The 20,935-nt window shown below is 47.0% G+C and overlaps 1 protein-coding gene across 1 annotated transcript in view; it reads left to right on the top strand.

The window, feature by feature from the left end:
• Myom1 (myomesin 1) overlaps nucleotides 1-20,935 on the top strand; it is a gene marked incomplete in the record, with an annotated part of 124,812 nt that overhangs the window by 51,590 nt on the left and 52,287 nt on the right. The window contains 7 exon segments of the mRNA XM_013518619.1: nucleotides 2,190-2,331; nucleotides 4,661-4,860; nucleotides 7,519-7,575; nucleotides 12,869-12,993; nucleotides 17,900-18,083; nucleotides 18,478-18,652; nucleotides 20,561-20,682. Coding sequence (XP_013374073.1) covers nucleotides 2,190-2,331; nucleotides 4,661-4,860; nucleotides 7,519-7,575; nucleotides 12,869-12,993; nucleotides 17,900-18,083; nucleotides 18,478-18,652; nucleotides 20,561-20,682 — 1,005 coding nt within the window.

Genomic DNA, 20,935 nt, shown 5'->3' on the forward strand with positions numbered 1-20,935 from the left:
GTTTATAAATGTAGGGGAAGAACCTAGCAAGGCTTAGGCCAAGAGGTTAGCTGTAGTTATCTCTGTGCTATGGAATGAAGAGTTAAACGTCTTGTCGCATGTTTTATACCCATGCACTATTGTCATAATGAAGACAATAGAATTACACTTTGAAAAAAGTGACTTGTGCCAGAGGTCAGAACATAAAAAGCAGCAGGCTAACCTTTGGTACCGGGGCTGCTCAGAGGGCGGGGAGAGGGTCAGGCCAAAGTCCACCTGCGAGGGGCTGGGCTGGTGCCCCGGACACCCTGCTGGAAGCCAGGTTCTCTGTCCGGCGGCCAGGGTTGTGTTTTTGTCACTCTCAGTGTTTTGTGTTGCCTGCTGTATTGTACCTTCTTGGGAGAAGGAACGATCCTTGTTTTTTAACTTTTGTGTTAGCACCTGGAAGAGCAATGAACAAATGAATGACTAAATGCATGAATGCATGTCCGGGTACCTTGGAAGGTTGCCAAACCCAACCCCTGCGAGGCGTGTTGCAGACAGCGTTATAAAGATGCTGGGAGGTGGCTCCCTAGTGCCTCCTGTCCGCCAGGTTCTGTTACATGGTGACCCCACCATCATAGAAAGGTGCGCAGGCTGCCCAGCTAAGCTCCCCTAAAAGCTTGGGAGGTGCTGTTGTTTGGCAGGCCTTTAACAAAAGGACACTACGAGAGGGTTCCGCCATCCCCTGAAGACTGGGTGTCTTTCTAGCAGACACTCTTCTGCTGCCTGGGTGGGCAGATCACCCCTGGTGCCCACTACACTCCTGAGCGCTTACTCTCACCTTGAGCGGCCCCACTGTCCCTGTCCAGGGCTCCCAGAGTTGGGAAGCAGCGGGGTCTCTGCACCCAAATGTCTCCTGCTGCCTGACACTCCGGGGTTCTACATTCAGCCTCGGGCACAAGGAGAAATTTGCCCAGAGCCACTTCCCTGCTGGTTCAGGGAGCATGGAACAGAACGTTTAAAATCCAAATAAACTGAGTGTGGCAACGCATACCTCTAATCCCAGCACCCCGGGGGGCTGAGGCAGGAGGACTGCAAATTTAAGTCCTGCCAGGGCAAGTTAACAGCTTAGGAAGACCCTGTCTCAAAATTTTAAAGTTTTTAAAAATAAAAATAAAAAAGGACCGAGGAGGTAGTTCAGTGCATATGTTCAATCCCTGGGATTACTGAAGAAGAAAAAAAAAGTAATGTTGGGTTTTTCGCAGTTATCAAAGCTGTTTAGTTCACAGGTTGGCTAATACTTCTGCCATGTGATCTGATGTCTCAGTGACTCATAAGCATTGCAGACGTGTAGGTCGTAAGAAGAGACAGTGTGTGTCCGGTCAGCAAGGGTGTTTTCCTTGGGGTGAGCGGCTCCAGCATGGCTCAACCCCTCCCGCTAACCCTGCTTGTGAGGGGTCAGGCAGTTGCCAGGAGGAATTGGCAAATGGGAACGCTCCTCTAGGGATGGCGCCTCTGTTCTTAAAAGGTGACTAGCAGGCGTCTTGAGTTCCCTTCCTCTCTGCTACCAGCAGCCCCGATGCGCTGATCCCGCTGTGCAGATCCCATTGCACAAGCAGCCGCCGGTCTCCATCACTTGCGATAGCCTGGACTTTTCCTAACCTCAGATAAACCAGGCTCAGACCCAGATGCACCGTCAGGGCTCTTTCCCTGAGAGTCCTCAGTTTGGAGGCCGTGTTTAGTTAAACAGATGTTTCTTTTCTCTAGTGCCCGGTCTAAGGGTGGGCGAAGCTCCATGGTTCTTACTATCTCTGGGTGCAACCAGAAGGTGGCAGAGGAGCTCTTTGTCCTCCACGAAGCTCCATACCTTATTAGCAGCATGGTACGACCGGTGCCGTAAGAACAGACACGCTGGCCGGGTTCCTTACCTGACAGCAGTTACCAGCATCGCCCTGCTCCTTTTATTTCGGAACATTCCGGGCAGCAAGGGCCAGGAGGTAGAAGTCGCCGGTGCCTTCAGAGCCCTGTCTACCTTCTAACATAATGTACTTCCCTCTGAGGGGGAAAGCACACGCGTTGTGTTGGTAAACAAATCACAAGATTCGAAGTTCGTTCTGTTGGGGCCCAAGCTGTGGCCACTGTGCGGTGAGACAGGTGTGCGCCAAGGCCACAGCTGCTCCCTGGCAGGGCGCGGCTGGGCGGCAACCGGATCTCCCCGTGTCTCACAGACGCTGACGCCGAGATTGAAGGTGCCCCTGCTGCGCCCTTGGATGTGGTGAGCTTGGAAGCCAACAAAGACTACATCATCATCTCCTGGAAGCAGCCAGCTGTGGACGGAGGGAGCCCCATCCTGGGCTACTTCATCGATAAGTTAGTGCCTGCCCCGCCTGCGCTGAGTCGCGCGCGCCTGGCTGCTCCTGCCGAGTTCTGCCCGGGTGCCGCCTCCTCTTTTCTGTCTCTCTGTGTGCACACGTGCACACGTTCGGACCTCTAGCTAGACATCCGTTTCTACCTGTTTACCTACATTCCAAAGATTAACTCTTTGAATTTGCCTTCCAGCTCAAGCCACTAGCTCAGCAGGAATGCTGTGAATTTGAAGACCTAATAGAGGCCCTACGGGAATGAAATAGCTGCTATGCATTTGTTTAACGGCTGTATTCCTAGAATGTCAATAATTTAAGGATGCTGACTTTAGGAATACAAAAATATTGTTTGTGTTGCAAGATATGGTTTGAAGTTATACAAAATATAACAACAAAAATCAATACTATTAAATGATGCTTTTATCTACAAGTTCTTGCTATTTACTCTCTCCAGAGCTTAGAGATTCTAATATTTATAGTATCAGGGCTTTACACACCAGTTGTCCAGAAAGTTTGACAATGCAGGCAACAAATTTAGACTATTAGCCTGAATACATTGTTCTCTGACTTGGTTCCTATTCAAGTAGTTGCTTTAATTCTCTTTTATTTTTGATTATGGAAACCACTAGAGACAGGTATTTGGTGTCACTCTGGTACAATAGGTTTGTACCAAGGTGTATTAAACCTTATATTTCTAATATTAAGTAAATGTGTGCCCATTGAACTCAATACCCTCTACAGAAATATTTCTATAAATTATATATGATTTAACCATACACATGAAATGCTATGGACACATCATTTAGAAGAGATGAATCGTGAAGGTTTACACAGACCCGCTGTATTGGCTTTGACACATGTCCAAAGTATTGGCAAACTTTGGCCAGTGAGAGATGGGGAACAATCAGAACATCTTGTCATCTTCTTTCTTAGTCATGGTACAAATGGCTGCTTCACAGCCAGTTATTAAGCATGCACTACACACACGACTCTGCTCTAACTACTTTGCATGTCTGCCACTAGCCCTGGGTGTCCTGGAGGAAGGCGTTATCACAGGAGGAAAGGAGCAGCAGGCCCAGGGCCGCACACCGGGGAGGAGACACTAACTCGCTCAAAGTCACACAGGCAGGAAGTGTCAGAACCGGGCCTCAGACACCAGCTGGCTGTGGGCAAGGATCCTAGACCAGTGGGTTCTCTCTGCCTGTCTGCATGCGACTGTCTCCGGGTCATCAGGGCAGAGTCTGCAGGATCTGAGAGACAGAGTGGTTCCCAGCCTCCCTGCCCAGCCCCACCCCCCGCCCCACCCCACACCCACCCCATAGCAGCTCCAGAATTTCTACAAGAGAGACTCAGGTATGGAAGGCAGGGAGGGAGGCTGTGTTTGATGGTACTTTGTGTAGTGTTGAAGAAAACGCTACGGTTTATATCTCAGAGGTGCCACGGGGAGACCTCCTACCATTTTTGTTCTGCCCCCAGGACTCCCCGCCCTGAGAAACACTCAGGAATTACACATCTTAAACACAGGGGCATTTGGGGAATGAAGTAAACTAGATGTGCTGAGTTCTGCTTGTAAAAACCCAATGCATCCTGAATGCTAACGCTTCGTAACTCCATCACACACCGGGTCACACGGAGCAGGCCAACAGCATGAGATGAACTGTCATGCTCGTCTCCTGCGGGGTGGCCCTGTCCATCCCTGGCTAACCGCAGGAGCACACTGGATTGGAAGCCAGCTTCCAAGCCCTTCGTGTCCTTGGGGATCTCCTTGCCTGTCAACGTCACCTGTGAAAAGCAAACATATTACAATTGCCTCTTTGCCCCTCCACCCACGTAGAATGTAGTGCCAATAAAATAGGAAGATGCATGCTGAGCTGTTTTCCAAACTACAGTGTAAACGGTTACCTTTCAAGGGGCCAAAATGTCAACAGCACTGCCACTGGGAAAGAAAATGCCTAAGGAAGACAGAGAAAGAAATCACTAATAGTGGACGGAAGGCATCAGCCAGGGACATGTGAGGGTGGGGAGCCCTCCCTCTAAGTCTCTGCCACTTAAGGATTTGGGGGTCACCTCCCCCTTCCTCTTTTCCAAACGCCTTTGCTTAGCACATGGGCCTCTCGGCTGCCTGCTTTCAAATTCAGCACAGATCGGAGGCTCCTTTCTTCCTGTTCAGAAGGCGCTGCATGTGGGTGGAACGGAGTCCCGCGGTGTGCAGACCCAGGGAGGCCTGGCGGTGTCGGGCTTAACAGAGGCCTGAAGCAGTGGGCTGGCTCGCAGCTCTGGGGCCGCTCGCGTAGCCGTCACGTGTAACGTTCCTGTCCATCTGCTCTGTCCCCTAGGTGTGAGGTGGGCACCGACAGCTGGTCTCAGTGCAACGATACCCCCGTGAAGTTTGCTCGCTTTCCAGTCACCGGATTAATAGAAGGCCGTTCCTACATATTCCGGGTTCGAGCTGTGAATAAAAATGGAATAGGCCTACCCTCTCGAGTGTCTGAGCCCGTGGCCGCACTGGATCCAGCTGAGAAAGCTAGACTTAAAAGTAAGCATGCAGGGGCTGGGGATGTAGCTCAGCGGCACAGCGCCTGCCTGGCAAGCGCAAGGTCATGAGTTCAATTCCCGGTACCGAAAAACAAACAAACAAACAAAAGTAAGCATGCACTTTCCATTTTTTAGCATCCTCCCTTGTACTTTTTTACCTTTTAAAAATAACTATGGAAACTGGGCATGGTGGCACAAACCTGTAATCCCAGCACTCGGGAGGCTGAGGCAGGAGGATCACTGCGAGTTTGAGTACACCCTGGGCTACACAGTGAGCTTAAGGCCAGCCTGAATTGCACAGCAAGACCTTTTCTCAGAAAGACATAAATAAATAAATAAATAAAAATAACTGTGGCACACACCTGTAATCCCAGTACCCTGGGGTGCTGAGTCAGAAGGATCTCAAGTTCAAACTCAGCCTGGACAATTTAGCAAGTTAGTTAAACCTTCTCTTAAAATAACAAAGATCTGAGAATGTAGCTCCATGCAAACACCCTGAATTCAGTCCCCAGTAGCGCAAACATTAAATTAAATGAACTAAAATAACTGCAATAGCCGAGCGTGGTGGCGCACGCTTGTAATCCCAGCACTTGGGAGGCTGAGGCAGGAGGATCGTTGCGAGTTTGAGGCAAGCCTCGGCTACAAAGTGAGCTCAAGGCCAGCCTGAACTGCATGGCGAGACCCTGTCTCGAAAACAAAAACAAAATTAAAATTAAAATTAAAAAAAAATAACGGCAGTAGACTTCATTGCAAGGCTGTCCCACTCCCTTCCACCAGAGGGAGATGAGAATAAGAAATCCTTTTCTCATCAGGAAATCCTGGGGAAGAGGGTGAGCTGGTTTTCTTGCTCAGCCAGTTTCTTCAGGGCTTCATGTAATCTTACTTTATATTTCATCTTATTTTTTATCTTATAGCTTGCCTCGTTAATCTGGGCTCCAGGCGCTGTGTGTGGAGTGAAACATGCAAACAACTAGCCTGGAGAGCATTTTTGTTCACTTTAGCAGTGCACTCCCATACGCTCCTGGCTCAAAGCGTCTCTTGACTTTGAAATCTGCTCCCAGAGCACGAATGTCTCAACACTGTGAGTTTCTTTATAGCAACAGAAAAGCAGATTTACATTATATCTGATCTGAATTTGAGTTTCCGCATTAGACGGTTTAATCTTCCTGTACTTAGTTTCCAGGTTTTTTTTCTTTCCTTTTTTGTCTTTTTGAGATAGGGTTCTACTATGCAGTTCGGGCTGGCCTTGAACTCACTTTGCACCAACTGCCCCTCTCCTCTCCTCTCCTCTCTGTCTCTTTCTCTCTCTCCCTCCCTATCTCTCCCTCTCCTAAATTTGCAGATCCTGCTCAGCCTTTGTAGCCCAGGCTGGCCTTGAACTCACAGTACTCCTTCCTGCCTCAGCCTCCAAGTGCTGAGATTACAGGCGTGTACCACCACGCCCGACTTGTTTCCAGATTTTAATGTTCAAACCATGGTCCATGAATGGTGGCCTGCACTTGTTTCATGGAGCCCATTTGACATCTCCGTAATAGGGACCACACGGTGACATTACAGGAATTTCTGGGTGATGCTACTGCAGTCTGTACCAGCCTGTCAACCTGGACCCTGTTGGCACTTTAGGCCGGTAGCTGTTTGTTGGGGAAGGAAGGTGTCCTGTGTCTCATAGGATACTTTTGTCCCTTGCATCTACCCACTGGGTGCCAGTAGCATCACTCTCCCACAGTGACCATCAAAAGTGTCCCCGGATGCTGTCTAATATCCCCCCGGGGGTGGGGCAAAGTCTCTCTAGTGATGGGCCACAGGTTGATGGCCTCTCCACAGGGCTGTCCTCTACCTTAACGGCTGCCGTAGCCTGGCCAGAATCTAGGTAAGATGCTGTCACCGCTCCCCATGCTGGCTCTAGCCAGCTCCTTGTTCTCCAGCCACTTTTCACCCATCGTCCCTCTCCTCTCTCTCTTTCCTCAATCTGCAGATCCTACACAGGCTTCATTTACTGTTCTCTTACAAATCCAACCAAAGTACAATTGTTTGAGTTGGAAATCAATTGTCTTCTTTAATGTCTTTCCACTTTTGTGCAAATTCATGGAAAAAAATCCCTGAGGAAAGCAGAAGTTGAACTATTCTCTTTCTGGAGTTCATGGGGTCACAGGAAGAATTTCCTTTTTGACTGCAGGGCTATCTCATCCACTTTGCTCACTCAAGATCTCAACTGACTTTCTCGGTAGATAACACTTTGCAAAAGTGGAATGGGAAAAAATTGCTTTTGCTGAGCTTCACTGCCGGATGAGCGCCCCTCTTCTCTTTGACAGATAATAACTGGGCTCATCATTGCTCTAGAATGTCTCCCCAGACATACGCTGTCTCTTAGGAAGGCTGGGAAAGCACGCATCCTCAGGAGAGCCCCCCTGAGCAGTTACACGCCGCAGGTTATTCAGCTGGCTTGTGTGAGTCACCCCACTCTGTCCAGTCTAGGCTCTAGGAGACTTCGGGTCCCCATGTCTCCCACACCCCCACCTACACATCTGATATGATGTCTTAGGAAAATACTGAAGAGCTGGGACCAAACTCATGACTAATCCAGCCAGTTTATCAGTTTATCAGTGCCGCTGAAACCGCCCTTGTGAACGTCTGTGATTTTATATTCTTCTCTGTGCAGGTCGCCCATCAGCACCCTGGACTGGGCAGATCATCGTCACGGAAGAGGAGCCCTCGGGTAAGGACTCTGGTCTCCCCAGATGCTCTTGCTGGGGTTTGGCTATGCAGCTGAAATTTTGTAGCCCAGAGCATCAGGCACCTTACGATGCTTTGGACAGAACATTTAAAATGTCTGGACTCACAAGGCAACTTCCCAGAGTCACACGTTGGGAGTGGTGCGGAGCACCAACGCTAGCACGGCGCTCTTCACCCAGGCGCCAGAGCATCGTATTTTATTGCTACCGCTTTCTTGAGGGGCAGTTGTCACACAATAAACCGCAAGAACGTAAAATGTGCAGTTCGATGTTTCACATGTGCGTACACTCGCGAAGCCGTGCCCGTGATCAAGAGTGAACAGATCTGCAATCCTGAAATTTCCCCGAGCCTGCTTGCCGTTCCTCCTCCCTGCGCTGTGTCCCCGGCCAGCGCCCACCGCTCTCTGTCACGGCAGCTTGCGTTGTCCACGGCTTTAAAGAAATGGGCTCAAACTCACCTTTGCCTGGTTTCCTTCACTGGCACAATTATTCTGAGATCTGCCTGAGCCTCACCGGCACCACTGAGTGTTCCAGGTGTTTCTCGCTGTCACTAGTATTTGGTGTGATCGCCCTTTTAATTTTAGCTATTCTTGTGGTTGGCAGCGGTGTGTTTTCGATTTGCATTTCCCTAATAATATTGGGCAGCTTTTTGTGTGCTTACTCAGCCTTTCCGTGCTGTTTGACATCTTCATATTTTTGCTATTGTTTTCTGGAAGTGTTATAATATTAGCGCTGGTAAAAGGAGACATTTTTGCCTTTTCTATCTCAAAGGAAAAAAATATTTAGTCCTTTACCATCAAACCTAGCATTACAGATAGGGTTTTTTTCAGATTTTTTTTTTTTTTTTTTTGAAACAGGATCTTACTCTATAATTCCGGCTTTTTAAAAAAATTATTTCATTATTTTTTCATTTTTATTTGGTACCAGGAATCGAACTCAGGACCTTACACTTGCCAGACAGATGCTTGTGCCACTGAGCTATATCCCCAGCCCCCTGTAATTCAGGCTTGCCATGAACTATGTAGCCCAGGCTGGCCTCACATTCAAGGCAATCCTCCTGCCTCAGCCTATCGAGTGCTGGGGTTACGGGCTCTTGACACTTCACCCAGCGCAGGGAGGGTTTTTATAGCCATCCTTTATTAGGTTGGGAAAAGCCCTTTCTAGTGCTAGTTTGCTGAGATATACATCAGGAATAAATATTGGATTTCCTCAAGTGTCTTTTCTGCATGTATTGAGATTATTGGATAATTTTTCCCTTCCCACTAAATACGATGTGATTTTAGATTAGTAAACCAACCTTTCATTCCTAGGACAAACCCCTCTTAGTCACACTATATTATTCTTTTTTTTTTTTCACACTATATTATTCTTTTCCTACATTGTTGGAGTTTCTTTTCTAAAATTTTTTAGGACTTTTGCATCTATGTTGTGTATTATCCTTTTTACATACTGTTATTCATTAAACTTTTGTTAGAAATCTTTGCATCTTGGGCTGGGGATTTAGCTCAGTGGCAAAGCGCCTGCCTGGCAAGCGCAAGGTCGTGAGTTTGGTTCCTGGTACCGGAGAAAAACCAAAAAAAATAAAAAATAAAAAAAAAGAAATCTTTGCATCTCTATTCATGTAGAAGAAATTTGCATCTATGTTCATTTAGATAGGTGAATTAACCACTTTATTATTGCAATGTGATTCCTCCTATCCGATGGCAATGTTGTTCTGCTTAGAAATCTGCTTTGATTTTAACATAGTTCTTCCACCTCTCTTTTTTTTTTTTTTTTTTTTTGGTACCAGGAATTGAACCCACGACCTTGCGCTTGCCAGGCAGGCTCTGTGCCGCTGAGCTAAATCCCCAGCCCCTCCACCTCTCTTTTGATTAGAGTTAACATGGCATATTCTTTCATCTTTTTACTTTGCATATTTTTCTTTATGTTTAAACTTTCTTGCAAGCTGGGTGTGGTGGTGCACGCCTATAATCCCAGCACTCGGGAGGCTGAGGCAGGAGGATCACTGCGAGTTCGAGACCAGCCTAGGCTACAAAGTGAGCTCAAGGCCAGCCTAACTGCATAGCGAGACCCTGTCTCAAAAAGACAAAAAAAAAAACAAAAAAAACAAGTAAACTTTCTTGCAAGCAGCATATGGTTGGATGTGGATTTCTTAACTAACTTGGCAGTCTTCGGCTTTTAATTGAGATGTTTTAACCATTTACATTTCATGTGATAATTAATATGGTTGGACTTAAATTTATCATCATATTATTTGTTTTCTGTCTATTCCATCTGTTTCCTTTTTTTCCAGTTTTTCTACTTTTTAAAGATTGAGCATAGTTTATCATTCCATTTATCTGTGCAATGCTATTGATTATAGCCATTTGTTTTATTGTTTTATTTATTTATTATTTATTTATTTGGAGATAGGGTCTCACCATGTAGTCCAGGCTGGCCTTGAACTCAGTATGTAGCCTATACTGGCCTCGAACTTGAGGCAATACGCTTGCCTCAGCCTCCTGAGTGCTGGGATAATCATTTGTTTTAGACTTCAGTAGTTTGGAATTTATAATATAACCTCAGCCTACCTTCCAGGAGTGCTCTGTTAACTTCATTAGTAGCACTGGAACTTACACAGCAGTGCCCACCTCCTAGCCTTGGGCTGTCATACAGTTTATTCAAATTCATGTCATAAACCTGTAATATCACACCATTATCATGTTGGCTTTAATGTCTTTATGCTATCTTGCAAAGAGATTGTAAAAGTAAGAAAAAAGTTTTCAACATTACATTCTGCTGTTTATTCCTTTTCATTTTTTGTTTGTGTGTCTGTAGATCCAGATTTCTATCCAATAAGGTTTTATTTCCACGTGAAGTACTTTTTTGACTTTCTGGTAGTGCAGGTCTACTGGTTGAGAATTATTTCATGTGATATATGTCTGGAAAGGTCTCCTTCACTTTCGTTTTTACATATACCTTCGCTGGATACACAATTCTAGAAGATGCTAGTCTTCTAGAGAGCTCGGCCCCTTGTGGTACAGACCCTCACTATAAGAATGACTGTTGTCATTATCATTTTTGTTCCTAGATGTGTCCTTTTTTTCTGTATCTGCTTCTAAGATATTCTCTTTACCACTGCTTTTCTTTTGAAATTTAATTATAATGTGCATGCATCTAATTTTTTTCATATATCTTACGTTCGAGGTCAACAAATTTTTCAACTCTGTGCATTTACAGTTGTCATTGATCTGGAAAATTCTTACGGTTATATTTTCTCCTGCACTCCTTTGTCTTCTGCCCTTGAGGAAGTCCCCTTATATGTGGATGAGACCACCTGAAACCGCCCCTCAGCTCAGCGATGCTGTGTTCCCTCAGTGCTCAGCCTCTTGAACACACGGAACACATTTATCGCTGTTTCGGGGCTTTTATGTACTAGTCGTATTTAGAATTCACAGATGGTACAAATTCTATCATCAGTGACATTTCTGGTGTTGTTGTTACTGATTGTTCTCCTCCCCTCATTTATAGCTTAATTTTCTTGCTTCCTTACATACTTGGTAATTCTTTTATATTAGACACTGGAGTTTACATTGTTTGGTGTTAAGTATTTCATATTTCCAGAGAAATCCCTCAGCTTTATTCTGGGAAAAGAGTCTAATCTTTTTAAGGCTTGCCTCGTTAGGCAGCAGGGAATGACTGGGGAGAGACTTACAGGAATGTGCTCCAATGGGTGTTTCATGGCTTTCGGGTGTTATAGTCAGTTTTCCCACTCCTGGGACAAATTCTCTGATACAGATTAAGGAGAAGAGATTTATTCAGCTCACAGTTTCAGAGAATTCACTCCATGGTCAGCTGGTAGTTCATGGCGGGAAGGAAGCAGAGAGCAAGAGAACAGGGCCAGCGAGGAAAGGGCCAGGGACCAGACACTGTACCCAAGTCACGCCCCTGACCAGCCCAGACACACGCAAAGTGTGCTTCCTGATCCCTTCTATGTTTTAATCTGGTTAAATTGATGTATCACAATTAATGGCTGGTGATTTAGCTCAGCAGCACAGCGCCTGCCTGGCAAGCGGAAGGTCATGAGTTCGATTCCTGTACTGGAAAAAAAAAATTAATGGTTGCAATGTGCACTGTCCCTTAGGCATTCTCACAGGGGCAGTGGACCAGCTAGTTTAAAAGTGAAACACTCAAGAAGGGGAATTTATTTACAAGTCTGATGACCAGGTTTTATTGTGGTGAGCACCTGGGAGGTGCGGTGGGTTTTGGTCTGGGACGGGGACCAAGTGGTCTGTATCATTTAGCAAGGGGAAGCTTTAACTAGACCGGAGGGGGCCGAGAACGACTGCGTTTCCAACAACTGTGTCAGGTTTGAAAATGAATGCCAACCACAGCGACTATATTAAACAATTGCATGATGCTGCCTTAGCAAATAAAATCTGAAGACATCCTCTAATAATCTGGCAACCCTAGATGGGTATAAAAGAAGTTCTGATAGTTGGGTTGGGAGAATAAGAGATAGCGAGGCAACCCCAGGGCATTTAGACCTCAGAGCCGGTGGACCCATTGTAAGCAGGGCTACAATGGCTCCAAGATGAGAAGGAGGTGGGACACAAAATCCTAGAACCGACGGGGTGAGCAGGGTCCCCATGGAGCTGGATTGTAGTTGAAGCTGTGCTGAAGCTGCTCTTACCAGGCGGGAAGTAAGGGTCTAGAAGTACACAGATGGCAGAGGTCAAGGTCAAGCAAGGGGCTCGAGGCTAGAGGGTGGAACAGAAATACAAACTCCACTGAAATTGAAAAGCACACATCAAAAGAGTCAGGAGCATGTGCTGCAAGTGCTGCCGGTCAGTCAAGAAGTGACAAGAACTTGTCTGTCCGGAAAGCTTTGTGGTTTCCTACTAAGATGGAACTGAATTGCGAGACAGAGCACACTATTCCCCCACCTGTGGGAGACCTCGACACAGACAGAGCTCAGCCCCATAGCCCCTGACAGCTCCTCTGGTGTGACCTTCTGTGTCCTTTCACCAGGAGCACACCCTGCCCTGTACTGTTTGGTTCTCCTTTCACAGACTCACATGTAGACAGTGTCCGGGGCTCCTTAGCTCTGTGCACTAAACGCTCCAGGGCACCGGACATTGTGTGAGTGATGCTTTAGCGAGAAGTTCAGAGGCAAGCTGCTTCTGTATGCTGGGGAGCCAGAATCCCTTTCCTCCAGGAGGAGAGACGGAGCCGTGGTGCTGAGTGTCCCGGCCTATCCAGAAGGTGTGCCCCTAACTTTTCCTTGCTGTTTTCCAGCGGGCATTGTTCCCGGGCCCCCCACAGACCTCTCTGTCACCGAGGCCACCCGGAACTACGTGGTGCTGAGCTGGAAGCCCCCTGGCCAGCGTGGCCACGAGGGCATTATGTACTTCGTGGAGAAGGTAAGACTCCAGAGCCAGCGGCATCTCACACCAATTCCTAAAGAGTGCTTTGAAGAAGCAGAGGTGAAGATCTTTGGGGACAGTGCAGTGAGGGAGAAGGGAACTAGGATGTCCGCGGTCTTTACACTCTCGCAATCTGTGAGCTCTCTCCTTAGGGAGCTTTGTGCATCACCCAGAACTGCGCCTGCGAGTTCAGGGGGCTGCTGGACCCCCGAGACTCACCTGTACCCTCCCAAGAGGGCCGCAGACCCCAAGCCATAACCCCTGGGAAAAGCTCTGAAACTGTAGACACCGGTGTGACGGTGCTTCCTAGAGACGTTCTCCACCTCCCGGGCTCTAGTAGTGGCTCCGTAGCCCCCCACCCTTACGGGCAAGAGGAGGAGAGAAGGCTCACAACTTCTCCAGCGTGGGGAGAGGTGGAGCTAGCCCTCTCCTGCCTTGTGTCCAGGTGGGACGGCGAGGTCAGGAACGGCAAAACAACCTGCGACGTCGGCAGTTCTTCCCTCCAGGGGTGGGTTGCACATGTAGAGGGATCAGGTCATTAGACAGGGCTGCACACAGTGAGAGACTGGAGGAGGACGGCAGGCGAATCCTCCAAGGACGTCCTGAAGAGCAGTTACGCCCATCAAATGGGAAGGAGCCCTGGCCAGGACATTATCGGGGAAATAGACCCGGCTGCCTGTGTTGCACACAAGACGCAAGTCGAAAGGGCACAGAAGGCCCTGGGCTCACAGAATCGTGGCTCCTGGAAAAGGGTGTTGGAAAAGAATCGCTCAAGATGAGGCTCCAAGCCCTTTCATGAGGAAGCTTTGGTTAGAGTAAAGGGGCCGTAGCTCAGAGCTAAGGAGCTTGCGTAGCGGGAGACCAAGGCTGCACCCCAAGTACTGGAAACTAGCGAACAAAAACAGATTGATCAGGGTATAACTGAGAAAAATTTTGATCTTATATTTAAGAAAATTTACATTTTTATGGGGAGTGAGGCACCATATTTTAACAATAAATGAAACCAGTGTTTGAACTTTTAAATTTTATTTTATAAAATTGTGATAGCAGGGACTGGGGATTTAGCTCAGCGGCACGGTGCCTGCCTGGAAAGCGCAAGGTCGTGAGTTTGATTCCCGGTACCGGAAAAAAAAAAAGTCATGATAATATTACAACTAAATGTTTAATTTTAAAAATTTCAAAAAAAAATTGTGATAGCATGAAAACTTCTTTACATTTTACTTTGATAGAAAAATCACAGAAAAGGGCTGGGGATATAGCTCAGTGGCATAAGCGCCTGCCTGGCAAGCGCAAGGTGGTAAGTTCAATCCCCAATACTGCAAAAAAATTAAAAAAAAAAAAAAGTCATCATTCTTGGCAATTATTGCGAGAGAATAAATTTCGTAGATGTAGCAGTGTGCCGACATCTGCCATTTAGGTTAACGACATAAAACAAGAAACAAATATCTTTATGGCCTTTTGTATTTCAAGTAAGTGGTTCTTGAGAAAATTACACCAGAGCTAAAATCCTAGGCTGAGCAATTTCCCTTCATTCACTGGTTTTTCTTTGTGGTGGGCAGTGAGTGCGGTCTCTGAGCTACATCTCTCCTCTTTCTCATCCCTGGCAAATTGGTAACAATAAATTTGTCACTCCTTCCACGTGCAATATGGACATCTGCCAACAGACTCTGGTTTTATGAAAATAATATTAAACATTTGTTTTTATATTTTTACATTTTCTAGATATTAGCCACACACAGAAAAAAAAAAACTAGAGTAGCATCCTAAGCTCTTTCTCTTTTTTTAGGGGGAAATAATAGAGAGATAAGTACTCGCTTGCTTCCTGGGGTGTTCGCCCACGCCCCAGCGCATCTCCTTAAAGGCTCCCTGGAAAGAAGCTCTGAATACCCCGGCAGTAATTACCATCTTCCCCTAACCATGGCCTGTAACAGCCCGGGCCTGAGGCGTTTGCTTTGGACGAGTCCAAGCCGGTCGCCGCGGAGCATTTCCTGCACAAAGCCTGTCATGCCCCAAATCTAGGTACCTACGAACTGCAGTTAAGACTGCAGTACTCTCCCAGCAGCCCCTTGTGCAGACGGCTGGGAGATGCTTGCAGGGTGGGTACTGAGGCTGCACACTGAACACCCGGGGCCCTGGGGCTCGGGGCCACAAGACACGCAGGGACAAGGGCACCTGCAGAGCTGTGCATGTACCACACACCTGAGCTGGGTACCTGTTCCTATTGATACAGGAAAATAGAAACTCCCAGCCTGAACGATATCTGGGATGAGTCATGTTCTCTAAAATCGAAGAATGAATTTTAGGAACGACGGAGGTTAAGAGCAGAATATATTTCCTGAGGGAAAGAAAGCTTCTGTCCAAGAGAGGAACAGAAGGGGGCCCGAGTGGGTTACGCCCCAAACTCTGTCTTCTCTAGGGACTTCTATAGAGCAAAACCACGAGGTGAGGCAAGTCCAAGGTAACGGAAAAATGGGAAATCACAAAGTGGGCATGAGTTGGGACAAAACCATGGTGAGCAAATAAGAATTGTTCGGGTAAAATTGATTAAATCGGGATCAAATGGGGGGAAGCGAGTCGCGTAGCAAGCCGGCATGCACACAGAACCGGGGCTTTTCCTGCAAGGGGTTGGGTCAGTGACTTTAAGGTGATCGCTACCTGTTTAGAACATCAATCCCTGATGTCCACCCCTAGGGAGGTGTGTGGGTGCATTTGTTTAGTCGTTTGTCTTGAGGTCTGGCCTGAAGCAAATACATCTGCGTCTGCCAGGTATCTTGTCTTCCATGTTGGCTCCTTCGAGGGCCTGGCCCTGTCTGACTGCCTCTAATATTTCTATCTACTCAGCTGCTTATAACACTGTGAACACCTCTCACTTGGGGAACAGGACCCTCGCTCCCGCTGCGATCCTGCCGCTCCCAGTGTTGGGCCGCCTCTTGGCTAGCCTGTGCCCACATGTCTCCCTAGGACCTGTCACCTGGGCTGGGCCTGCAGAGAACATGAACCTGCTTGCCAGTCACACCGTGTCTGCGACCCCCAAAATGGGCGGGAGCACGGGGTCTCGCGGGGATCGGATGAGCGGGCTGCTGCACACAGGCCTCCCCGTCTTGCTGCGTTCCTTTGGCCCACACCTTCCCCGTGGGTGTCTTGTCTTGAGCTCTTTCCCTCATTCCCTTGCAAACATCTGATGTGTCAGAGACAAAACCTGCGTCGCTCCCAGCCTCTTTCTGTCCTCAGCATGAACCAGGCACCATTGCCCACACGCTAGTTCCTGAAGTAACCCCGCGAGGTTCACACTGCTATATTTGTCATGCCTGTTTTGCAAGTGCGGACACTGAAGCATGTACAGGGCGTGCAGTTTGCCCAAGGTTGCACTGCAAATATAAAGTGGCTAGGGGCTGGGAATTTAGCTCAGCGGCACAGTGCCTGCCTGGCAGGCGCGAGGTCGTGAGTTCGATTCCTGGTACCGGAAAAAAAAACAAAAAACAAAGAAGGCCCTTGTATAAAGTGGCTAGGAGTTGAATCTGGGCAATCTGATTACAGGCCGAGCATTCCTAATCCAAAAGTCCAGGACCCTGAGCCCACGTGGTGCTCAAAATGTTTCACGTTTCAGACTTTTGGGTTGGGGATGCTCAATTTTCCAAAATCCAAAAATTGTGGATTCTGAGGCCCCTTCTGGTCCCAAGCATTTTGAGTAAGGAATGCTTAACCTGCACTACACCAGGCTGCCTCTCCGCCTTCTGACCCTGGATCTTCTCCTGCGACTGGCATAGTGTAGTGGAGAGGATCAAAGTTACAATGGCTCACAGGGTTCTTAGCACAGTAAAAGACAGCTATGATATTTCTTACGAAAGTATAAGTGACGATAATTGCTTAAGTATTCTCTGCAGGTAAAATAAGTCAAAATGAATCAAAGTTATAACTGAAAAATTAAAGGTCTTGGAGGATTTTCTCTCTCAGAAGGCAGCAGCCCCCACACACAGTGACACATTCTCATAGGAGACACTGCGCCAGCCTTTTACCTTGTTCAGTTGACCCATTTTACAGATGAGAAACTGAGATCAAGAGCATCGTGGTTTTCCAACTATTAACACAACTGGGGCTGAATCTTACATCTTTGGGCCCCTTCCCCATGACATATCTCCATATCAGGTCAATGGAGATCAAGCCAAGTGATGTATTAGTAAACCTTTTAAAATGAGTGTGTGTTTGCAGTACCTCATAGTTATGTTCATTTGGGGGAATTGGTACATGTACATAACATATCTGGATTATTTTCTAACCCTTGACTATCCTTCCCTAACTCCCCTTCACCAATACCCATCCCCAACCTGAAAACATCTATTTTTTCCACTTTCTTTTCTTTATTTTACTCCTCTATTAATATCTTAGGTTTCTCATATAAGTGAAACAATGCAGTATTCTCCTGTTTGTGTCTGACCTATTTTACATAGCGTAATAGTTTCAGAGTGCATCCATTTTCCTGCAAATGGCATGACATCTTTCTTCTTTATGGCGGAATAGTATTTCATTGTGTGTATCTATCACCTTTTCCTTAGCCGTTCATCCTTTGGTAGGCAGAGCTTAGCTATTGTGAGCTGCGCCGCTGTACACATGGGTGTGTCATAGCATTATAGCCTGATGTCTTTTAGGCATATCCCCCGGAGAGGTCTGGCTGGGTCCAGTGGAAGCTCTGTTCAGTGTTTTGGGACTCTCCCTACTGACTTCCATCGTGGTTGTACAAGCTCCCATCCCCACTAACGGTGCAGACGGTTCCTCTTCCGTACGTCCTCACCAGCAACGGCTGTGCTCCGTGCTCTTGAGGCCGGCCATTCCTCCACATCGCCAGCCTTACTCACCCGAGCGCAGTTCTGGGCCAGGCTCTCAGCGGGTGTCACTGTCCTTGCAGTGTGATGCGGGGACGGAGAACTGGCAGCGGGTGAACACGGAGCTCCCGGTGAAGTCTCCTCGCTTCGCCCTGTTCGACCTGGCCGAGGGCAAGTCCTACCGCTTCCGTGTGCGCTGCTCCAACTCAGCAGGGATCGGCGAGCCCTCGGAGGCCACGGAGGTGACCGTCGTGGGGGACAAACTCGGTAAGTGCAATCGGGCTGAGAGGCTGTGAGCCTATTTTATAAGCAAGAGCTGAATTAGTATATGCATGCATACTCAGAGGTTAAATGGTGAAGTCCGATTGCTGGGCTTGGCCTATACCTTAAATAAAGGTCATTTTTGTTCATACAAAGTAAACTTCCCCAGGAGTCTCAATAACTAGTGTGTGTGTGTGTGTGTGTGTGTGTGTGTGTGTGTGTGTTTCTGAAATTCACAGATATATGGTTTATCCTTATGCTCCCACACTAACACTTGAAACTTTTCCTGCTTTAATAAACACGTTATAAAGCAACTATATGTTTGACATGATTATTTGTGTTGCTGCACATGTGAGGAGTTTTTTAAAGGTACCATGTCACCGTCTTCCTCTTGACTCAGACATCCCCCAGGCTCCCGGCAATGTCATCCCAAGCAGGAACACGGACACCTCGGTGGTGGTTTCGTGGGAGGAGTCCAAAGACGCCAAGGAGCTGGTGGGGTACTACATCGAGGCCAGCGTGGTGGGCTCCGGCACGTGGGAGCCCTGCAACAACAACCCGGTGAAGGGCACACGGTAACTCAGCTGGGGTCCTGGGCCACACGCACACGCACACGCACACGCACATACTTTAAGTATCCAAATGACTTTCAAACTGAACATGTTGAATACGATTCAAGAAGAGAAGCGTTACTTGTTAACACTTAGAAACCAGAAATGACAGCTATCCTAAGGCTCACTTCACAGGTCTTCTGTGATTCTATTCCTTTCTGCTCTTTCTTCCTTTCTTCCCCCTCTGTTCTGGTCTTCACCATGCAGTGTGGTGCTCGATTTGAAGGGTCTAATAAGCGTTACCTAACAAATGCCCAGGCATTTGAAACGGACAAAAAACAAAGTATCAACGTTTTATAAATTCTGAACATCAGCATGATAAAGCCTAATGCTAAGCAGACGTAAAATAACACTAAAACGAAGACTTCCCAGGTACTTTGCCACTTCATTGTATCTGTTTTCAACAAAACGGGGGGAGGGGGATGTTTCTTGCTTTTAACTGTTGTCTCAACTGGGCTTGCAAACTGGTGGTGAGTTCCGTACTGGATGGAGCGCCTCCTTTGAGAGGACCCGTCTGAAAGGGCTGCCCCGGAAACCGTCAGACAGGCTTGTTAGGCCTCTTCTAGGCCTGAGGACCCCCTTAGGATGAGTGAGTTCTTTTGCAGAACACGAGAGGACAGAGAACAACCGACTCATGAGAGAAGACAGTATGTTATAAGAGATTCCTTTCTTACAACAAGAAGTCTCTTTGTGCCTTTCCTCTCTACTCTGAGTCCTTCTGTTTGTTCCCCGTGCTATTTAGAAGCGTCCCTGTGAGTACCCGGGTCTGGCTTTCCACAGACAGGAGCTGCAAGAGCTCAGGCACCAGATTTATTCATCTGATAATTACTATTATTATTATATCGAAATAATATTATATTATCTAAATATTATATATCTAAATATAATATTTTATTATCTAATATTATAATATCTAAATATTATTATATCTAATTATATCTAAATAATTATTCACTTATTCACAATACTTGCTCAGTGTCTTGAACATCGAAGTGCTCGATAAATACTCTCTGAACCGGGCCAACCCTGAGGATGGAAAGATTGGCCTAGATTATGGCTTCCCTTACTAAATACCTAAGCGAGCTGGTAGGAATAGAGTCATTAGCAGACCTGCATTTCCTCGGTGACTGTCCTGAGGGTGGCTTTGAATGTTACAGTGACTCATGACGTGGCTCTTTACAGCCACAGAGCTATTCGAGGGGAGCTTGGTGTACGTGTGACGTTGCCCCGGACTCCCACCTCCTGCTGGAACCTTAAGTTAAGCTGGCCGTCCCAGGAAGCAGTTTTCACATTGTTTTCAGATTCCAGTGTGACTTCTCAAGTGTCTACAGCTTCCCCAGCGCTCAGGGAGGTAGTGATTGGGGAGCTGGGAGGGACAGCAGGGCCTCGTGGTCAGGCGCGTACACCTGAAGTAGCCAGTAAGAACAGTATTAATGTCACCTCTTATTTATTAGAGGCCTTGCCTGTCCCAGACCCCGTGATGCTATTTTATGTACTTCGTGCAGTCTTTACATGAAAATTATTATGTGAGTATTCTTACCTTTATCATCCTGATGAGCATCAGGGCGAAACTAGGACTCCTCATTTTTTGACAGACTGACTTTTAAAAATTGCTTAATTGCCTTCTTGTCTAAAATGCATGTTACCTCAATCGCTTTATGTCTTTTCTTTCTTTTTTTTTTTTTTTTTTGGTACTGGGAATCAAACTCAGGACCTTGTGCTTGCCAGGCAGGCACTTATGCCACTGAGCTATATTCCCAGCCCCTTCTTCCTTTTGATATATGAATCAGTTTCATGTAACCAGCTAAGCTAACAATCGTCTCCCCTAATTTTCCTCCTAGGAAAGACTTTTGAAACTTTTTCCCTCTTTAGGTTTACTTGTCATGGATTGGCGACCGGTCAGAGTTACATTTTCCGGGTCAGGGCAGTTAACGCAGCTGGACTTAGTGACTATTCGCGGGACTCAGAAGCTATCGAAGTCAAAGCTGCGATTGGTAAGTTCCTTACGTACAACCTGGCAAGGGAAAAGTGAATGTTTCCGAGTGAGAAAGGAAGATGCCATCGGCTCCAAAAACTGTCTGAAGCTTCTTATACTGCTCCATGATGCCATCCTCAGACGATCTTTTCCTCTGGCTTTCGGTGACATGTAACCTTCCATAGCTGTCATTTTGCAGACTGCCCTCACTCATCCAGATTCCATACACCTGTAACCCTCTCAGCTTCCCAATTCCAAGTCTCCTGAGATAC

The sequence above is a fragment of the Chinchilla lanigera genome, unplaced genomic scaffold, assembly GCF_000276665.1.
Source record: "Chinchilla lanigera isolate Chin_1 unplaced genomic scaffold, ChiLan1.0 scaffold00001, whole genome shotgun sequence".
Lineage (NCBI taxonomy): Eukaryota > Metazoa > Chordata > Mammalia > Rodentia > Chinchillidae > Chinchilla > Chinchilla lanigera.